The 21999-nt window shown below is 34.6% G+C and overlaps 1 protein-coding gene across 1 annotated transcript in view; it reads right to left on the bottom strand.

Annotated features, from left to right (window-relative positions):
* LOC133203429 (Fanconi anemia group D2 protein-like) overlaps positions 1-21999 on the bottom strand; it is a 38455-nt gene that overhangs the window by 13564 nt on the left and 2892 nt on the right. The window contains exons 5-28 of the mRNA XM_061339209.1: positions 21807-21854; positions 21597-21657; positions 21411-21466; positions 20612-20699; positions 19683-19807; positions 18948-19035; positions 17534-17638; positions 17199-17284; positions 16982-17084; positions 16614-16787; positions 16303-16437; positions 15536-15667; positions 15100-15207; positions 14605-14654; positions 14178-14237; positions 12350-12533; positions 11068-11144; positions 10354-10479; positions 8819-8919; positions 5324-5548; positions 4947-5064; positions 2578-2647; positions 2148-2236; positions 1358-1439 (exon numbers count right to left, since the gene is read on the bottom strand). Of these exons, the coding sequence (XP_061195193.1) occupies positions 1358-1439; positions 2148-2236; positions 2578-2647; positions 4947-5064; positions 5324-5548; positions 8819-8919; positions 10354-10479; positions 11068-11144; positions 12350-12533; positions 14178-14237; positions 14605-14654; positions 15100-15207; positions 15536-15667; positions 16303-16437; positions 16614-16787; positions 16982-17084; positions 17199-17284; positions 17534-17638; positions 18948-19035; positions 19683-19807; positions 20612-20699; positions 21411-21466; positions 21597-21657; positions 21807-21854 (2491 nt within the window). The remainder of the gene's footprint in view (positions 1-1357; positions 1440-2147; positions 2237-2577; positions 2648-4946; positions 5065-5323; positions 5549-8818; positions 8920-10353; positions 10480-11067; positions 11145-12349; positions 12534-14177; positions 14238-14604; positions 14655-15099; positions 15208-15535; positions 15668-16302; positions 16438-16613; positions 16788-16981; positions 17085-17198; positions 17285-17533; positions 17639-18947; positions 19036-19682; positions 19808-20611; positions 20700-21410; positions 21467-21596; positions 21658-21806; positions 21855-21999) is intronic.

Below are 21999 nucleotides of genomic sequence, written 5' to 3'. Positions count from 1 at the left end.
TGTGTTGAGTTCAGTATCTAGGGAAGACTTAGTGATCAGACTAGTGTGTAGGATAATGTGGGATTTGCTTGGATTACCTAACTTTGTGTTGAGTTCGTTATTTCGGTATCTAGGGAAGACTTAGTGATCAGACTAGTGTGTAGGATAGTGTGGGATTTGTTGGGATTACCTACCTTTGTGTTGAGTTCAGTATCCAGGGAAGACTTAGTGATCAGACTAGTGTGTAGGATAGTGTGGGATTTGTTGGGATTACCTACCTTTGTGTTGAGTTCAGTATCCAGGGAAGACTTAGTGATCAGACTAGTGTGTAGGATAGTGTGGGATTTGTTGGGATTACCTACCTTTGTGTTGAGTTTGGTATCTAGGGATGACTTAGTGATCAGACCAGTGTGTAGGATAGTGTGGGATTTGTTGGGATTACCTACCTGTGTGTTGAGTTTGGTATCTAGGGATGACTTAGTGATCAGACCAGTGTGTAGGATAGTGTGGAATTTGTTGGGATTACCTACCTTTGTGTTGAGTTTGGTATCTAGGGATGACTTAGTGATCAGACCAGTGTGTAGGATAGTGTGGGATTTGTTGGGCCATACCTTTGTGTTGAGTTCAGTATCTAGGGATGACTTAGTGATCAGACTAGTGTGTAGGATAATGTGGGATTTGCTTGGATTACCTAAAACTTTGTGTGGAGTTCGTTATTTCAGTTTCTAGGGAAGACTTAGTGATCAGACCTGTGTATAGGATAGTGTGGGATTTGCTGGGATTACCTACCTTTGTGTTGAGTTTGGAATCTAGGGATGACTTAGTGATCAGACCAGTGTGTAGGATAGTGTGGGATTTGTTGGGATTACCTACCTTTGTGTTGAGTTTGGTATCTAGGGATGACTTAGTGATCAGACCAGTTTGTTAGGATAGTGTGGGATTTGTTGGGATTACCTACCTTTGTGTTGAGTTTGGTATCTAGGGATGACTTAGTGATCAGACCAGTGTGTAGGATAGTGTGGGATTTGTTGGGATTACCTACCTTTGTGTTGAGTTCGGTATCTAGGGAAGACTTAGTGATCAGACCAGTGTGTAGGATAGTGTGGGATTTGTTGGGATTACCTACCTTTGTGTTGAGTTCAGTATCTACGGAAGACTTAGTGATCAGACCAGTGTGTAGGATAGTGTGGAATTTGTTGGGATTACCTATCTTTGTGTTGAGTTCGGTATTCAGGGAAGACTTGGTGATCAGACCAGTGTGTAGGATAGTGTGGGATTTGTTGGGATTACCTACCTTTGTGTTGAGTTCAGTATCGAGGGATGACTTAGTGATCAGACCAGTGTATAGGATAGTGTGGGATTTGTTGGGATTACCAACCTTTGTGTTGAGTTCGGTATCTAGGGAAGACTTAGTGATCAGACCAGTGTGTAGGATGGTAAAAACACTGATGTCCAGCTCCCTGAAAGTTAATACAGAATACATAGACATACTAGATTTATCACAGTCCTTTTGAATCACAACAGCATTTAAATCAATTTTCAAGTCAATATCTTCAAATTACAATTCGAATCGGTTCTTTACACAATTTTTTCCAAAATTATTTTTTTTTCTTTACAATACTGCAAAAATGGCAGATACCAGTAGTTGTATCTCTGAAATTTTCATTAACTAAAGGTACTGTGAGCGAGTTCACAAAATAATACCAAAAATTTTCAAATCAACATCTTCAAATTACAATTTGGTTCAAGTACACAATTTTATCCTCAAATTAATTTTTTTCTTTAAAATACCACATAAATGGTAGACACCATAGTCAAATCTCTGAAATTTTCATTAAATAGAGGTACTGTGAGCGAGTTGACAAAATAATACCAAGGTGAGGTACCTGAATCATTACAGCCTTAGTACATACATGTACATGTATGTGTGGATGATTTTTGCCAATCCATGCTAAAATTTCTTTTAGTAGGCATCATTATTACAATGCTTTTATCAAATAAACAGATTCAACACTTTTAACAAAGAGACATTTAAAGCTGCAGACCAAAAGTTCAAAATTTGATTTTTTTATTTTTATACAACATATGAATAAAAGCAAAAATTATTTCAAATCATTTCCACAGTAAATATTTTTGTGTCTATTATAATTCATGACAAATTAAATAACCTGAAAAATGGTATGTAGTTCGCCATGTCAACACTTGGTTTCTCATTTGTCTCTGATTTTTCAGGAATCTGGGTTTCATTCTGTGTGTCCTGCAATATGATACAAATACAGGTATCTACAAGACTACAACATCTAGCATTTGTCATATTAGATAGTTATCTTTACAGCTAAATTTCTTACAATATCAGTACTTTATCTGTAGGCCTCAATACTCCAATAAACAAAAGTACAGTTGAACTTTGATATCTCAAACACCAACATCTTGAATACCATGGATATTTTGAAGTGACTTGGAAGTCCCATCCATTTATTCTCAAAGAATTTTACCCTCGATATCTTGAAAATTTGGATATCTGAAATTTTTGCTGGGCCCTGTTGAGTTTGAAATAACAAGGTTTGACTGTAATTGCTTTGACAGATAACAACTTACCAGTTGTGAGGAATCTTTGCTGTTTTCATCACTGTCTTCGTCTCTTATATTTTCTTTGTCACCTTTCTTTCTGAATACAAAAATTCTTGATATCTTAAGCTGTTTATATTTGCTTAATAACCCCTTGACATTTTTAAATACATGTAAATTATAAATAAATATATAAATACCTTTAAATTATTAACTGTTGCATTTTTTTCTTTCATAAAAAGTAATTTGATACTTTCTCTTTAAATACATGATACAAAAGTGTCCTTTTAAAATACAAATATACAACAGATTCATTAAACTCTGCTTTTAATGTACAAAAAGCAATTCTCTTCCAAATTTAATCTTAAATGAAACAATATGAAGCTTGAAAATAACATTCTACAATGGAAAATAGGGCTGTCACGGTTCCAAAATTTTTCGGGTCGGGTCGGTTCTGTAAATTTTCGGTTCGGTTTCGGGTTTTTCGGGTTGGGTATTTACATCTATTTTAAACCTAAATTTCATGAATTTAACTTGAAAAATCTTTATTTGTTACATTAAATTTACACTGAAAACAAGTCTTAACCATGCGAACGTCTAGACATCGGTGACTTGGCCTACCATTAGCCACAACCTGACCATTCCTGCTCGTTTTGATAATTATCTAATACTTCCATGACAAGTGTTTTGTCATGGAATGGAGTAGATTTCAGTTGTGATGTTTATTTATCACTGTTATCGTCATCATTCCTTTGATTTCGACGCCATTTTTTGTATTGAACAGACTCTAATATATAAACCAGACCCGAACCGAAATCCGGAAAAATGGAACCGGAACCGAACCGAACAACTTGGACCGCGGTTCTCGGTTATTTCGGGTACTCGTGACAGCCCTAATGGAAAACTGTAAATAACATTTTATTCATGAAAAATTCATTTATGCATATTTTAACTACATGCTTATGTACATTGTCTGAATGCCAAGGTTAAGTTTCTCACAAAAAGTAGCTCTAATTACTAAACTTAAAAAGGGCATGTGAACATTATGTTAAACAAATAAATGAAGTGTGAATGCCTTGCAAAAATAAACTAAATTAACCCAAAATATGGTGGTTTTGGTAATAAATGCTTGAACCCATCCCACCCTAGTAAATGTACAGTATCTATAATCAAATGCTGTACCAAACTAGACACACCGTGAGCACTGAGCTTACAAAATGATACTCCCCGCTCCCATTTGAGTATAATGGCAAAGTCCAAGTTTTGCTATGGGAATCTGATCAAAAACATAAAATAGGTGGTGCACAGTTGCACATAATAAAGATTCTGTAAAAGTCTCATTAAATTTTATCCAGTGGTGTAGGTGTGGAGGTGTGGATAAGAGATGGGTACCCCAAATATTTTAGGAAAATGGCAGTGTCCATTTTTTGCTATGGGAAACTCAAAGTATGTATCTAAACCATACATAAAACAGGAGATGCACAATAGCACAGTGTGATAAAGATTCTGTGAAAGTTTCCTTGAATTTTATTCAGTGGTACAGGTGGAGTTTAGGGCTGTCACGAGTACCCGAAATAACCGAGAACCGCGGTCCAAGTTGTTCGGTTCGGTTCCGGTTCCATTTTTCCGGATTTCGGTTCGGGTCTGGTTTATATATTAGAGTCTGTTCAATACAAAAAATGGCGTCGAAATCAAAGGAATGATGACGATAACAGTGATAAATAAACATCACAACTGAAATCTACTCCATTCCATGACAAAACACTTGTCACGGAAGTATTAGATAATTATCAAAACGAGCAGGAATGGTCAGGTTGTGGTTAATGGTAGGCCAAGTCACCGATGTCTAGACGTTCGCATGGTTAAGACTTGTTTTCAATGTAAATTTAATGTAACAAATAAAGATTTTTCAAGTTAAATTCATGAAATTTAGGTTTAAAATAGATGTAAATACCCGACTCGAAAAACCTGAAACCGAACCGAAAATTTACAGAACCGACCCGACCCGAAAAATTTTGGAACCGTGACAGCCCTAGTGGAGTTGCAAAAAAAAAAAAAAAGTGGTACCCCCAATGTCATCAGAAGAATTGGAGTGTCCTTGTTTTATTATGAGAAACCCCAAATATTTATGATCTAAACGTAAAATAGGAGGTCACAATGGTACTGTGAATGTCTCATTTAATTTTATTCAGTGGTGTAAGAGGTGTTGCAGATAAAGCATGGCTACCCCCAGGTGTGACAGATGGACTGACATACTGACACCCCAACCACTATATACCCCCCACAAGTGGGAGGTATAATAAGCCAAGTAAGTCACTTCTTCGTGCCAGTGAGAATGTGGCCTCCCTTTATACATTTTACATATCTATAGTACCAATTACACCCTATAAACTACTTACTTCTTAGCTGGCTTTCTGCCCTTCTTTTTCCCCTCCGCATTAGTATTCACAGGAGCATTCAACAATGGATTCTCGTACCAGTCAAAGGTCGCTGGGGGAGGTCTGAACTGAGAGTGACCTACAAACAAAATTTTATTAATTTTATTAGATTTTATGTAGTCAGTCACATTTGCAAGGTCTTTCCTGGTAATACTTGGAATTAATGAGAATGTGTCTTGCATCTTTTAAGCTAATAAATTCACAGTGTGCTAAAAATGGTTAACATTTTTTTTAACGTTCAAATTTAATTTTAAATTAACAACTGGTATGTATGACTTTTTGCCACAAAATGTATAGTTAACTGGCTAACACATTGTATAATTGTGGAAAATACTAACTGGATAAGCACTTCTCCAGGGATTTAGTCACCTCTGTAATGTTGTGGAGTCGTGTTATGACTTTGCCTTTCATTTCTGGGTCAATCTGTGTGGCAAATGCATTGATGATTTCCCGAAACCAGTTTAAGGCATGAAACAGAGCAGTGCAAATGATGTCCTTCTCTTTTGTGGAGAGTGATTCTATTTTGTCAATCACTTCTGACTTTGGTAGAAATATTGGACATCCTGAGAGAAAAAAAGTGGTTAAGAGTTATCTTTCTTTGGAACTTAACAATAACATTCCACTGAGTTATCTTTCTTGTTACCATAAAATTTTCACAAAATACCTTGCAAATTATTTTTTTAAAAAAATAATACCAATAAAAAAACATTCAAGATTAAACATTGTGTGTTAATCTTTAAAAAGCTATTTCAAAATCTGCAAGAGAATGAAAAATTTTAATTTCAAAATATCATTTTAACCTAGAAACTTTAATCAATGAAAAAATGTTTAATCTAAAACCTAATTTTTCACTTGTTATTGATCTATGCTTAATAAATGATGAGTGAGTGTTCAGATCTCTATGAAGATATTTTTCACTCGCCGTACTGATATTAAGCATATATTGTACCGTAAACAATATATGACGAAGAAATGAGAAACAATGTCCCTCTGTATTAACTCCTTTCAAAACATACATGTAATTTTTAAATGTCCATACACTTACCATGCTTATGCTAGTCATTCAATAACCAAATTCATGTGTTCATTTAAATCTATGTTAGATTTCTCATACTTTCACAACTAACACACTAACTAAAACAAACAAAAATAAATAAATATACATCTAGGTATGATTTTAAAAGGTTTTTTTTTTACTGTCCATTCATGAACAAGAGTACTACTGTAGATGGAACAAAAATATACTTCCATAAGCTCTGCACAATGCAATATTTTCATTAATATCACAGATCAAAGGGAGAAAACTCTGTAAATCTAACTTTGGTGAAACTTAATTCAATTGCAGTATTTGTAAATGCAGCACTGAAAACTAAGAGACAATGTATCCAAATCTGTCAGCTAGACCTAATGGCCATCAGGAGACATAAATGTAAATCATATCCAGGGCTTAATATCTGTTGCATGCAGGGTCGTTAAAAGGACCATGTCACAAGAAAATTGAAGCTATATTTCAGACTATGCAAAAGGAATAGTACTTGAGAAACATACAGGACTGAACCAAATTTTGTCAGAAACCTAATGTAAGAAAGTGAAATGTGAAAATACAGAATCACGGAAATCTTGAGGGTTTTCATCACACTCATATACGTACTTGGATTTGTGGGATATTTTTTCTTACAACAAACATTTTTATGACTCTATGTCAAAATAGTAAAATTCAAAAGAACACTGAGATATCAGACACTATGGTATGGTGGTAAAAAAAAAAAAGACACATTGGACCTGAGGCACTGAACATTGGTCAGATACGATGTTTTTCAGAATGACTGATTTTTACCAAAATTAAGGTAAAAATTTCCAAATGACAAGCAGACTGAAATCTTAAAATATTTTCATCGACAATGTTGACTTTTGAGATTAGATAAAGATGTATATGGAGAATAAGCCAACAGTCTTTATTGTATAGGAAAATATATTAAGTCATCAATATCTGACTAATTTTTCAATTTAAAATTCCCAACTGAAAGGGTACAGGACTGTTCCAAAAAGTGCCCCCCCCCAAAGCATGATATGCCTGTCAAATATGGTTCAATTATCATACACAGTTTAGAGCACAAGAAAATCATATCAACCTTGATACAAGGATTTCCATGACTTTTGATATTTCCATTCCTTATAATATTTGTTTATACATCTCCTGTGGTGTAGGCATTAATTATAACAAATATTACATTACAGATTCTCAACTGGTTGTGTTAGAGCTTGACAAATGCCCATCTGCAGCCCCCCCCCCCCCCCCCCCCCACATCTTTCATATTTGAGAGACATGATGCTCTGGAATTTGTTAGTTGATATTTTTAAAAAATTTAATAAAAATATCATATTAAACAATATCAATTTAGTCTTGGCAACTTAATCTATACCAAATTAATTTTAGCTGGCCATTAAATGACATAGACATATTCTTTAAACTGACCAGCAGTAATCTTCTTTCTAATTCCCAAAGGATACAGATAAGAGCTGCTTGATCAGAGATGCTCTAACAGAAATGATTGAGACAGCTAGCCTTCCTACACTGAACTCATTAATTAATCTTTAACTGGATGCATGTCCACTCATTACTCCCAAGGGATGAATGGACCTGCATTGTCTGCTTTGTAGTGCAATAAAAATGCATATTTATGTCATTCTGAAATTAAATTTGAAAACAAAGACTTTTTTTAATTTGTTACAAAGATTTATAAGGAGAAAAAAATTGTGTAATCTTGATGCAACATTTCTAATAAGGTTCCTGCATGACTCTTAGATTTGTATGGACTATCTACCATAATTAAAACATTTTTTTTTTAAAAATACTTGATGATTTTTTAGATTTAATGTCAAACTGCTTTTAAGCTGCAATTCATACGGACAATGGGCATGCTGATTCCAATATCATCCCCCCCCCACCCTCACCCCCGAGTATAATTAGTTTTAATTACATTATACAATATCAAATTAGTTTTTTATACAATTTCAAATTAGTTTTAATTAACTTTCATCAAATTCATTTTGAAAGTTAGGCTAGCCAACAATTTAATCCAACACGGCTGATTCCTTTGCCCAGTTCCCAAGAGATATAGATAACACCTGCTTGATCAGAGATGCTCTACCAGTTAGCTCCTCACACTCAACTCATTAATTTCTCCCTAATTTGACATGCAATTTTCTGTTAACAAAATTTTCCTTGACCAGTGCTTGATAATTACACCCACGGGAAAGGTGGAATTTCTCTTATAACATTACATTTGTTATAGATTGCTGTAAAGTATATAATGAAAAAAAAATAAGTATTTTCTTGATTTAACATTTTTTAAGGATACTGCAACACTCTTACATTTTTTGGGATTGTGTAATTTAATAATAAAAAGGCAGATTTTTTTTAAAATTTCACTTAAATTAAAGGTCATAGTGACCTTGAAATAGGTCGTGACACACCTTCTACCTAAGATGCATAAATTGGCCAAGTTTGATGATTCGGAGTCTAATGGTTTCCTAGTTATGAGCCGGAGAGGATTTTTCCATATTTGGCCATAGCATCTTAATTAAAGGTCAGAGCAACCTACTTTTGGTGCACGACACACCTTCTACCCAAGATGTATCAGCTGACAAAGTTTGATAATCCTAGGCCTAATAGTATTAAAGTTATGAGCCGGACACAAGAAAAGCTAACAGACGGACGGACATGAATGCCATAACATAATACGTCCCGTCTAAAGACGGGCGTATAAAAAGGGATAAATAAGCCCTGATATTGGGAACTGAAGGAAAATGAACAGCTGATTTATGCATACCAAGCACAGCATCAATTTCGTCTAAGTTTCCATTCTGCCTCTGTTCACACATACGAAGCAGTCTGAAGTGTGGGGACAAACAAACAGGATCTGGGCTCTCTCTAAAAGAACAGCAAGTCCTTATAATAATTGATAAATATGAAAAGTTAACAGAGCTCCAGATAAGGTGCATATTTGTAGATATATGCATTGAATTTTACAAAATACACATTGAAAATTAAAACTGGGCTTACAGTTTTAATTTGCATTAGCAATTGTAAATAAGCATTACACTACCAAAGTACTGCGTACGACGGATTGAATAATGCAAGTACGACTCAGCTAATGAAATGGCGAGGACTACTGTAGATTCCTTATTTTTCGCAAGTACTTATTATCACAAAATGGCGCTTTCACGTCAAATCGCAAGAACAGTAATTCACGAGTGGACGGTTGATCAAGGGATTTTACATCGATTTCAACACCATAAAAATAAAAGCGAGAAATTTTATTTCGCGAGTTGTGCTTCTCGCGTAATTACGCGATAATTAATTCCTCACATATATTTAGGAATTTACAGTATTTCTAGTTCGGAAGAAGGAATTCAATGATTTAGGTTAAAATCGATTTCTTTATATATAAAGACTACACACTAGGCATAGTTACTTTTAAGCACACAAAACCTTGTGTCGTCTATGTAAGATGATATTGTAACAACTGTAATACATAAGTAATAGAAAACAATGTTACCTAGAAAACAATATGGATAGTTGGAGAGAAAAAAAGAGTCCTAGCCAGAGAAAAAAGTTTATACTGCAATGTTATCAAAGAGTACATGATGTGTAAAAAAGCAGTGAAGACCATATTAAAACCATTTAAAAAAAACCAGCTGTTTAAATTCAAGACCAATTAAATAAACTGCAGTAGACAGACATTACGCAAGAAACGTATTTGAATTTTACGATTAAGAGTTGTCTTAGAACCTCTCGAGTTCTCTATGCATCTCTGTTTAGTAGGACAGTTACACACGGTTTGTACATAACGTTTTTATATTATGGGTTCATTGTTAATTTCCGATTTCCCTAGTTATTGTATGATCTTCCTTGTCAAAAAAAATGTTTCTCAGGTTTAGCAAAAATCTTGTTGGCATTTTTAAAATTTTATTTAAATAAATGCAGGAACTGTCCTTTGTAGTTTTGTTCTTTCCTCTTTTAAAATACCTTTATTTCGATAACAATCTCAAAATTACAATATATGCCAAAACATTAGTACATATATATTAACAAAATACTCTTAAATCATTAAGATGAACATCAAAATCTGCATCGATTTGAAAATCAGGGAGTAAATACACTTTGGGCTAAAAAATTATCTGGAGCTCTGAGTTAATCCTTATAATAACTCAAAATAAATTAAATAAATTTTTTTGAATAAATCACAAAACTAATGATAAAACAGCCCTCTGAGGGCAGAGACTTCACAAGAGTCTCTTGCCTTAAATTTCATATGTTTGATTAATTATGACATTGGTCTGCAGTACTGAGTAGGTGTATTACCCTGTGTGTTGGTTCTGTGTTTTCTTCTTATCTTTGATAGATTTCTCAGTCAGCACCACCAGAGGAATGCCAATGGCTACTTCACTGTCATCATCCAAATCAAACCTTACATCCTGGGCCACCAAACTGAAAACATACATGAAAAAATTGCAAATTTCACTCATTACCAAAACTTTGAAAATTTCTGTTTTAATTACAGTAATTAAAAGGGATAGTAATCAGACCTGGGATTTTTCCTGCAATTTTATTGTCTCTCTAATTAATTACAGTTTTGTTTTGAAAATGGATTAATACGCAATATGCAGCATTTACAAAGAAAGTTTAATCTAGCAAAGAACAAGGTACGGTTTCAATACAAATTTTGCCCTGTATTTTTCTTAAATATGAAAGAGATGTAAGGAAATAAAACTCATGCTTCCTGGATTTTTGAAATTCCATGCAGTAAGAAGATGCATATCGTTTTTCTCATATGACCTCCTAAATGCTAATTGTGACGTAATGAACTTGTACATGTAGTTATGCAAGTTTCTGCATTCCTAATGTGGTTTCATCTGACCTTTGAAGTACATGTATTCCTAATCTGGATTTCAAAATATATTTTTGCACAATTCTCTTTGACATCTCCATGATATTCAAGATTTTGAAGTTCAACTGTACTTAATAAAGGATTTTGTAAAAAATCTTGAACCATCAGACAACTGAACAAACATGTACCTCTCTGAAGCTGCTTCCTTCATGTCTACGACATAGTGATCCTGGAAATCTGTCGTCACATTCTCCGTGATCCACTTCTGACAAAATCATTAACATCAGTCAGAAAACAAAAAGTTACTGACTTTTCATCAATTACAACCAAAACAATGTGTGTTTTAAAGAATTAACACAAATTATTTCTACGTTTTTCTGTGAACCTTAGCGTACCTGGAATCTGGTCTAACCATAAATAGTTCTAAATCTTAAAGAAAAACTTATTCAGTATTGTTTGACTTTTACAACAGAAATTTTTGACCATCATGGGTATGTTTAATATGTGTTCCTTTCAGAGAAAATTGTTTTTTAAAGATATCTGATATGGTGACTGCCTCAGTCACAGTTACCTACATGCAATACAGGTACGTTATACACGTACTAGTTATTAAAAGACATGAATAACACACAGATTTATTATCTCTACATTTTGTTATGTACAATCTTATACAATTATGGACTTCAGTGTAGGTCGATATGTGGTTCTAAGGACCCATGGCAAGTGATATTGATCGAAGACACAGAAAGTGATAGCAACCAAGCTTGCGAGGTCGCTATCATTTTATGTGTCTGAGGTCAATATCACTTGCCATGGGTCCTTAGAACCACATATTGACTGTTCACTGAAGTCCATAATAGTTATATAATCACTCAAAGTGAAAAATCTGGCACGGTACTAACTGAACAGACTGGGCTGTCATTAAGTCACATTGGTAAAAACATGCTTATTATATTATGACGTCACGTTCTACGTAACTTTGGTACAACCAAACGGTGAGTCGTGTGATATCATATTCCGCGGACACACTTTCACGTCAAAATCACAAAAGGACGAATATCACGTGGCGTCCTTTCAGCCAATGAAAATTATGAAAATAATCTTCTTATATTTAATTTTACGATGAAAAAGATAAGAGATATATATATCTATCTATATATATATATATATATATATATATATATATATATATATATATATATATATATATATATATATATATATATATATATATATATATATATATAAATAAATATATATACAAGTATATATACATATGACATCATGTTTTAATTTTGGTCCAGTTTTGGTTTAGGTTTTTGCCAAGACCTTGTAGAACATGAATGAATGATTTTCAAACTACATGTACCTTTAAATAACATTCATGTTATTGTACAGTATATAAAATGCATATGAGAGTTGCATGTTTAAATTGTCTCATAACCCATGACAATCACATCCATTTCCCACCTCCACTTTGGCATCCAGATGACCATTGCCCACCACATTAGCCAATTCATCCAAGAAGAGAGCCGTGGCCTCAGACATTCGACTGCTGCTGGTTTTGACCAGTTTTAACAGGTTTATCACCTGTTTGTACAGGCTCTCTGTCATAGGACCAGCAGGCGCCTGGCTAGGCTCATTATCTCTATTTCTAAGGCAAAAAAAAATGGAATCCTTATGTATAAGGGCTACTCCAGTAAATATCATCATAAAAAATGCCTTTTTTCTGTTGGTGAGAGGGTTGTTTTTGTATTTTTAAAGGTGGGGGTAGATAACTTAATTTTTTATTGGTGGTGGTGGTTAAAAGGGGGGTCTCTCTCTCTAGTTCTGACATTACAGGTTACAGCAAAATGAAATGTAATAAAACACCTATCTTATTTATCTTTATGAAATCAAGTCAGTCTTAACAATCTTGGAAGTGAAGACTTATCTTCCCAAAAGCTGTGTAAAGTTAAGCTTAAGACAAATAGTTCTATTTACCAGTTAATTGTTTGACACATAAATATCAACACTAAATAATTACTTTTTAAAGACTTAAACCTACACATGCACGGATGTAGGTGGGGGGGGGGGGGGGGGGTCGGGGGTCCGGACCCACCCTTGAATTTGCAAAGTTATTAAATGTATATAGTCAAGCAACTACCAGTAAAAGTGACCTTGGACCCCCTCCCCTCCTACAAAAAGTGGACCCCTGTTGAGTTGGTATGAAAAGTCATACATATGAAGCTGAAGAATTGAAGTGAAGCGAAGATTTATCAATAATCACTTCTTTGTAACAGACCTACATTTGTACATTACTGCACTTTTGGATTTTTTTCTCATTTTATTTTTCTAACTGAAGGGTGGGGTTGGGTGGGGGATTGACAAAAAACTGAATTCTCTTGGTGATGTTGACTTATCTAATTCCATCTTTAGGTGGTGGGTCGGAAATTCAGTGAAGTACAACCCCCTCTCAGATATTTTTACTGGAATAACTGTAAAGTTCGCAAAGTACGTTATCAATAATCAACAATCAGCAATATTATCTATAAAGTGCTAAGTCTACACATGGACTAAAGTATGCTATACACAGGAATAATAAATGTACACGTATACATGTAAATGCATGAAGATTTTCTGAACTCTTCATATTGAAAAGAAGGAACAACAATAATAAACATATGATATGATAAATGTCTATCATTGACTCTGTTTTATCTGCAGAACTTACTGATTGTATGTGAAACTTTTTACCACCAATAGAACTTATTGATTGTATGTGATACCTTTTACCACCATTAGAACTTACTGATTGTATGTGATACTTTTTACCACCATTAGAACTTACTGATTGTATGTGATACTTTTTACCACCTTTAGAACTTACTGATCGTATGCGATACTTTTTACCACCATTAGAACTTACTGATTGTATGTGATACTTTTTACCACCTTTAGAACCTACTGATTGTATGCGATACTTTTTACCACCATTAGAACTTACTGATTGTATGCGATAATTTTTACCACCATTAGAACTTACTGATTGTATGCGATAATTTTTACCACCATTAGAACTTACTGATTGTATGCAATACTTTTTACCACCTTTAGAACTTACTGATTGTATGCGATACTTTTTACCACCATTAGAACTTACTGATTGTATGCGATACCTTTTACCACCATTAGAACTTACTGATTGTATGCGATACTTTTTACCACCATTAGAACTTACTGATTGTATGCGATACTTTTTACCACCATTAGAACTAACTGATTGTATGTGATACTTTTCACCACCATTAGAACTTACTGATTGTATGCGATACTTTTTACCACCATCACAGCTCCAATGATGCCCATTCTTTTATATCTGAAAGAGAAACATAACAAATATCATTCTTTGATGCTTCTAAATTAACTTAAAATTAAACTCATAGAAAACTCATAGAAAATTTTGTAAACAAAAAAAATCTGCAGGAGCAGCTTCATTTTTCAAAAATTAAAGATGATAAACACTTCTAGTTAACAAGCTTCTCTGGTCTATGATCAGTACAAGTACATATTTCACATATCTTTATTTTCTTTTAAAATTTTGGAAGTAAAGGACAAATATAAACATGTGATTTTATGCATGATTTATAAACAAATTTCTATTTGACAAAATGTTTGTAATAAGATCCTGTTACTAAGTTAAGAAAGAAATCAACTAGTTCCTGGGTCAGAGTTACCATACTTACTTTGGGTTATCGTTGGACAACTGCTTCCTAATTATGATGTGAAGATCATCCTAGAAAGGAAAGGGCAGTTTTTAATACTTCCACATGTACATAATCATCCCATTTTTCTTAGTAACTTTCCCTACTTATAACAAATTTATGAGAAATCTTTGGGGGGTTTTTTAATATTAACAATCTCTCTAGTGAAAGTAAACAAAACTACAACAGGGAACCTGCAAATTTGGAATACACGAGGCTATCTTCAGAACCTTTTCCAAGCATGAGTGAACAAAATAAACAGTCCCAGAGACTGTTAGAACTGCTAGGTTTGCTATCTAGAGCAGTCCCAAAACAGTCACACAATGGTCCCAGAACAGTCCCACTTTTTGAGAGAGCAGTCTACAAGCAGTCCCCATGCAAGACTGCTTTCTAGGACTGGTAGGATGTCAGGTTGGGTCTGGTTGGTACTGTAACTAAGCGCAATACTCCTTTGTTCTATATTTAAGTTTATTGTACCTGAATCATGTTTCCTCCCTGAGTACTTCTGAATGCTAGGGTGCTAAGGAGGGAGTACAATTTCCGTATCTGGAGGACACTCAAATTATCAAGGTAGTCCAGAACCACCTATAAAAGAAGATAGTGAAGAAAACTATGTTGTACATGGTCCATCAAAAAATTTAAAAGGAACAGGGATTTTTGAGGGATAGAGGAAAATTTAGCAGGAAATACATGTAGTAGATTTTTTTCTTCTCCTAACTTGCTTATCTGAAATGTTCTATATCAATAGATTTTACATACATGAACATTAAATATGCATTTTAACACTTACAGGTAAATGTTAAAATCATTCTTATTAGTGTTAAACAGATTTGGGCTACAAGTTTGTGTATTAGAATGGTTATATTCAATATTTCAAAAGACAATCATACTGCCATCAAAATTTTCATATCACCTTTACAAAGATTGCAAAAGGAGCCATTTTGTCAAGGTGCTTGTCCACCAGCTGATACAGTATATCTAAGGAAGAATCTGTCTCTCCTTCAAACCCACTACCAAAGTGGGTGACTAGATTTCCAACAATCTCCTAGAAACAAAAAGTTGAGGTAAATGGAACATGGAATTCTCACAAAGAACAAGAGTCCTGGATCTATTTGCTAAAGGCTCTTTGTCTACTGGTTATGAGTCCTGTGTCTACTTTTCAGGAATCATATGTTACTAACTGTAATGGATCCAGTGTCTACTAGTCAAGTGTCCATCTTGTCAGGGATCATGAGTCTAATTTTATGTATCCTGTGTCTACTAGTCAAGGGTCCATCTTGTAAGGTATCCTGTCAAATGTTAAGGATCCAGTGCCTACTAGTCAAGAATCCTGTGTCTACTTCTCAGGAACCATGTGTCCAATTGTTTAGGATCCTGTCTATATTAGTCAAGAGTCCTATGTTTACTAAACAGGAATCAGTTGTCTACTTGTCAGGAATCATGTTCTAATTCCTAAGGATCCTGTTTCTACTAGTCAAGAGTCCTATGTCTACTTAACAGGAATCAGTTGTCTACTTGTCTGGAATCATGTGTCTAATTCCTAAGGATCCTGTTTCTACTAGTGAAGAGTCCCGTGTCTACGTAACAGGAATCATGTGTCTACTAGTCATGAGCCACAGCTCAAACCATATTTCAAAACAGACTTCTTCCACAAATAAAAGTTTGACATAAAATTTTGACCTGCTGACAGTAGGTGTCAAAGGCAACAAATCCGTTCTTGTACATGGAGGCAGCAAAGAATGTAATGGCAGGTTCTGGGGAGCGAAGCAGGACTTCTGCTAGGGACAGGATTGCAGGGAAGTAATCTCTCATCACCTAAAAATCAACACAACAGGTCAAGATGTTTCTCAAAGAATTAATCAATACTGCATGTACTGAATTATCACAATTACATGTACTTAAGAAGCAATCAAATGTAACAAAACTACATGTATTTTCACAATTACAGTGTATACATGTAAATACAAGACAAAAATTGGAAGAACAAGCACCTGTGCCCTTTCCCTGAAGGCCTCCTGCAGCAGAACCTCAGTGAAGGCCCCTGACCTAATTTTGTTTCTGATGAGGCTCTCTACGGGTTTCTTGCGATCAGTTGAGTACAAAATCAGCAATATGAACAGATCTATTACTTTGTGATCAGAGGGCTGCTTCACCGAATCTATTGCCTGTAAAAGTAAGAGATATATTTTCTCCTACAATTAATAAATCTAAATTTACACTGTATATTCATATTTAAATCAATGATTCTCATGTAGAATTACAAAGGTACACTTCAAATACCCAACTCTGCACTGTATTACTGATCTGTTAATATAAATGTCAGAGTGCTTAAAAAATATTGCAAATGGCATACATGTACCTTTATCCATGCCTCAGCCACACTCTTTTGAAACCTGATTCCTGATTTGATGGCATCCAATGTTAAAGACTCTACACCTCTTGTTTCATCTCCAGATAGATTTCTGAAAATGCAAGTATTTGATAGGGATGTTAGAATCAGTCATGCAGTCACAGTACTAATCATAGAATAAAAATGGACTAACTTCACAGTTTTTGTACATGTATATGCCTCCTACCTCCTGTTAATCGTTTCATGCGGTGTTGATGTGGCTAATGGAAAACTGGATGTAAAATCCAGGTTCTGTCGAATTTCAGTGACAACCTACAAACAATATCTTATCACTCATTTATTTGGGATTTGGAATTATTTTGGTACCTAACATAGAAAACTATGGCTATTGACTCTTTCTCCTCTGTGATGAAATATTTAATTCAAGACAGCTAGGATGCACAATGCAAGACCTTTCCACGAAGTTAGGATCTTAATATGCTCATATTAAAATTAAAACTATCTTACACTTGTACGTCAGTCTACAGTACAATATACAATTGTAAAATGAGGCCCTCCTACCTCCTGAGCATCAGCTGGCGTGACAGACTGAAGAAGAAAGCGGATGACTACAGGTAAATTCTCCATCTCCACTGTGGACAGAGTCTGTAAAACTGATCCTCGAACCTATGTTTAACATGAAATAGATCAGACATTATATCTAGCTTATTGTACACCAACATAAAGAGTCTGTAGAACTAATCCTCAAATCTACGTATAACAAGAAACACTTTAGACATTATGTCTAGCCTAGAGTACACTGAAACCTACTTACATGCACATCTATTACAGTCCTCATAATACATTACATATACTCCCAAAAAGACCACATACAGTCAAACCTCGTTATTTCAAACTCGATGGGACCAAGAAAAAACTGTGAGATATCCGAGGGTTCGAGATATCAAGGGTATAATACTTAAGAAATACATGGTAAGGACTTCCCAATCACTTTGACATATCCATGCTATTCGAGATATCCATGTTTGAGATACCGAAGTTCAACTGTACTTAGAAACATATTAATTTCTTACATACTGTAAAAGTGGTTATTTACGCGTGGGGAAAATTTACACTACTTACGCGGTAAGCTTAGAACCGCGTAAAATACCCCCGCGCGTATGGTCACAAAATTTCAAACTTCTGGAATCATTCTAGACTATTACTTATACCGTTAGACCGGTCGAACCAGTTGTATATTAATCGTGGTATTGAACGCACGTGAGTAGATAATTACATCACAAACAGTGATGAAAACGTATCTGTTCATTTTTTTAATTGTGCAATAAAAAATGCATAGATCTTCATTTTAAATATTTTAAAGCAACGTCCCGGAATTAAAAACTTCAAAACATCGATGCTCATTTTCATTTCCTTTGTATGTACGTGTATGTCCCTCTTAATTTCAAATAATTAGTCCAAAATGTTACACAAACTCAGTCACTAAAAACATACCTATTGAATTATCTGTCAACACTCGCCACGCAGATACAGGTAAGTAGATCCCACTTTGAAGTTTAAGCTTGCGTAAATAATTGCAATACAGCGTACACCAGTTGTTCACACTTCACCGCATTTGACTGTGCAGATCGCCGTTATATTTAGCAATCCTACAGTTTAAATTCTTTTTGTTTTGTTTGTTTGTAATTATTTCTAATTATTTTTTTCTTATTCATGCGTGTAAACCACTTGACCTTTTCAAAGGGGAACAATTCGATATTAGTTACAATGGCCGCGTAAATTTTTCTCAGTAACTCGTGCGACCGCGTATATTACACCCACGCGTAATGTTTGACAGTCACAAACGCGTACTTAACAACCAGCGTAAATAACCACTTTTACAGTATACATGTACAGTACATAGATCATCTACAGAGTAAGACTGTTATGTATAGCATATACACAGTATGTTTCTTCAGAATTAATAAATTCCTACCTCCATCAAGAGCTCTGGGTTGAGATTCAGATTAGAGAGTGCATCCAGTATGGGTACCGTCAGACTGCTCTTTTCTACCAGTAGATCCCTGATAACAACAATCATCACAGTATCATATATAAAACTATTCAAAAAATCCCTAAAAAGGCCATTTTTTTTTAATCTTTACGTAACCATACATGTACTTCTTTTGTCCTAAAACATACAGATATTATATCTACATGTATGTACATTAACCACACTCATGACTGGTAAAGTAGTAATTGTTACCTGTATTTTCATTTTGGAAAGACAAGCTGCTTTCCATTGTGATGTTAAAAGACATGCTTACCCTTTAACGTTGATCTGATAAGCAAAACTCTGTAATGTTGATCAGTTATCCTCACCTTTCTGATGTTGATCAGAGGTGTTTACCATTGTGATAATGATCAGATATTCTCACATTTTATGATGTTGAACACACTTGCCTACCCTAGTGATGTGTTCTGTGTTCAGAATCCTCCACGACCTCCAATAGACAGTTGATGACTTTGTGATGTGGGTCAGACAAACTTACCTTAGTGACATTATCACATGACTTCGTTCGGAATCTTCCGCGACCTCCGGTAGACAAATGATGATTCTGTGATGTGGATCAGACAAGCTTACCTTTGGGATGTTGCCACATGATTAGGAATCTTCTGTGACCTCCGGTAGACAAATGATGATTCTGTGACATGGATCAGACAAGCTTACCTTAGTGATGTTGCCACATGACTATGTTCTGAATCCTCCACGACCTCTGGTAGACAGGTGATGATTTCTCTCTGGATGTCCACTGACACAATGGTGATCATCTCCAGCATTTTGTCAGCCAACTCCTGCAAGGGCAGTGTGGAAAATTAAGATTGCTTAATCATGTAACGAATAGGCGAAGGGTGATTGATTTGACAATAAATACAATGTATTTTGTTCATCACTCTGTGTACAGTAGAACACAGACACAGCAAAAACACTTATAATGAATTCAGGCTTATAGCAAATTTTCATTCCCTGTAGTTTTAAAAAGTTATATTTACATTTCCAATGTCTTTGTCCGAGATAAAATTACAAATTGTAAAAATACTTTATTTCTACATAAATCTACTGGTTCATCGATAGGCGCGGTTAAAAAAAAATCACGTGCGGGGTGAGACAAATAGAGACAAAAGCGGGGCTATTAGCATGGGAATTTGCAGAATCAGGAGCATGTAAATATAAGGAATAACTGTCAGATTTTTTGGATTCATGACGATGATCAATCGATTGGCTTGCGTGATAATTTTATGCATAAACGCCTTCGGCGTTTATGCAAATTATCACGCAAGCCAATCGATTGATCACATCATGAATCCAAAAAATAAGACAGTTATTCCTTAAATAAACATAACAGATTTAATGAATGTATAACAAATCAAAATTTGTCAACCCTCGCACTTCACTAAAAGTGTTTTATTGTACATATGTGGGGAATACCTGAGCAAACTTATCTTTCTAGAGTAATCGATGTAAATTTACCACTCAACAGACAAAAAAATTTTTTACTCGTCTTTTTTCAAGTAATTTTTTAAATATACATGCTTCTTCAATGCCAGCAGCTTGACTGATTTAAAATATATCACAAAGAAATGAATGTCGTAACTCACTTTGCAATCCAAGATTCTGTCCAACCAGCGGAATTGACTCATCAGTAGTCTAGGGAGGTTTACTTTTTCTCCATGCTCCACTATACAGCTAAAGATTTAAGTAACTCAATTCAATATAGTTATCTACATGTATATGTACATTCAAAGTCTCTCCATATGACATTTTATACTACTCAATTCTCATTCTCCATGTGACATTTTATACTACTCACTCCTCATTCTCCATGTGACATTTTATATTTTTATACTTTCACATTTTTTATATTATTATACTTTCATGTTAGATACTAAAATCTGATTGATTAGAGGCATTTCAAATGCAAATCATGCGCGTCAGTTGTGCGTTTGAAGGAAGCCAAAAAACATGACGTCAATAAAAGCTTGCATCCAATGTAGCTTACTTGAAAACAACAAATAACAGACAAAACATGTTTGCAAGTGCAGAAATAATGAAACTTTAGATGATAAAGGACTCTTTGAGTATCAAACAAACAATAACGAAGTCAGTAAATCTTTATCGAAGCTTTCATATTGAGAAAAATAAAAGCAGGGAGTTTGAAAGCTTTCTAAACTTGAATGAAAAGACCATCGACGAATTTTTTTGCTGACATCCAAAACCAATAAGACACTCAGCATAATAAAATAAATGGTGCCTGTTTTGGAGGGTAACAGTTGAAAGTGACGACCCTCGGAAAATCATTGTCAACCTCCGCTGACGCATCGGTTGACCATGGTTTTCCTTGGGGTGTCAATTTCAACTGTTACCCTCCAAAACAGGCACCATTTATATACTACTCACTCCTCATTTTCCATAAACTCTGCTAACTTCTCAAGAAGACACATCATCATCTTGGACTGAAAGATAATATGGAGTGTTTTGTAAAGCAATCACATCTTAGGATATCTGAACATGCATGTCTTGTACTTCATCAAGAGGATTATGAAAATGTTTACAGTTACAGTGTACTTCTGTGACCACACCTACCTGTAGAATGTCTACTCCAATCAGCAATCTCACTAGGCTGTCTTGAGAGCTGCATCTAGCACTGAACAAAACAGTGGTACAAGCAATAAATTACAAATATCACACTCATACTAGCCTCAGACATGTACATTATTGTTGCATTTGTGATCATTTTTATTATAAAATGTATACACTGTATACATCTTTCAGACAAAAATATTTCAATCGTACCTTTCACATTTGTTCGACGTTTGTGTTGGCAGTAAGCTATAGTGAAACCTTAAAAAAAAGAAAATTGTGACTGTCTATAACAGAAATCAAATAGCTAGTGTCGGAGTAAAACAAACACTTAGTATCATTCTTCTGATTTGTCAAAAAAAAATCCACAATCATTTTTCTATGTTAATCAGTAGAGTTGTCCTTA

This window comes from Saccostrea echinata, unplaced genomic scaffold (genome assembly GCF_033153115.1).
Source record: "Saccostrea echinata isolate AGI-Se365-2 ecotype Australia unplaced genomic scaffold, CSIRO_AGI_Sech_v1 ptg000051l, whole genome shotgun sequence".
NCBI classification, from domain to species: Eukaryota; Metazoa; Mollusca; class Bivalvia; order Ostreida; family Ostreidae; genus Saccostrea; species Saccostrea echinata.
The sequence above is the reverse complement of the archived record's forward strand: the minus strand, read 5'-3'. Positions and strand labels throughout refer to the sequence as shown.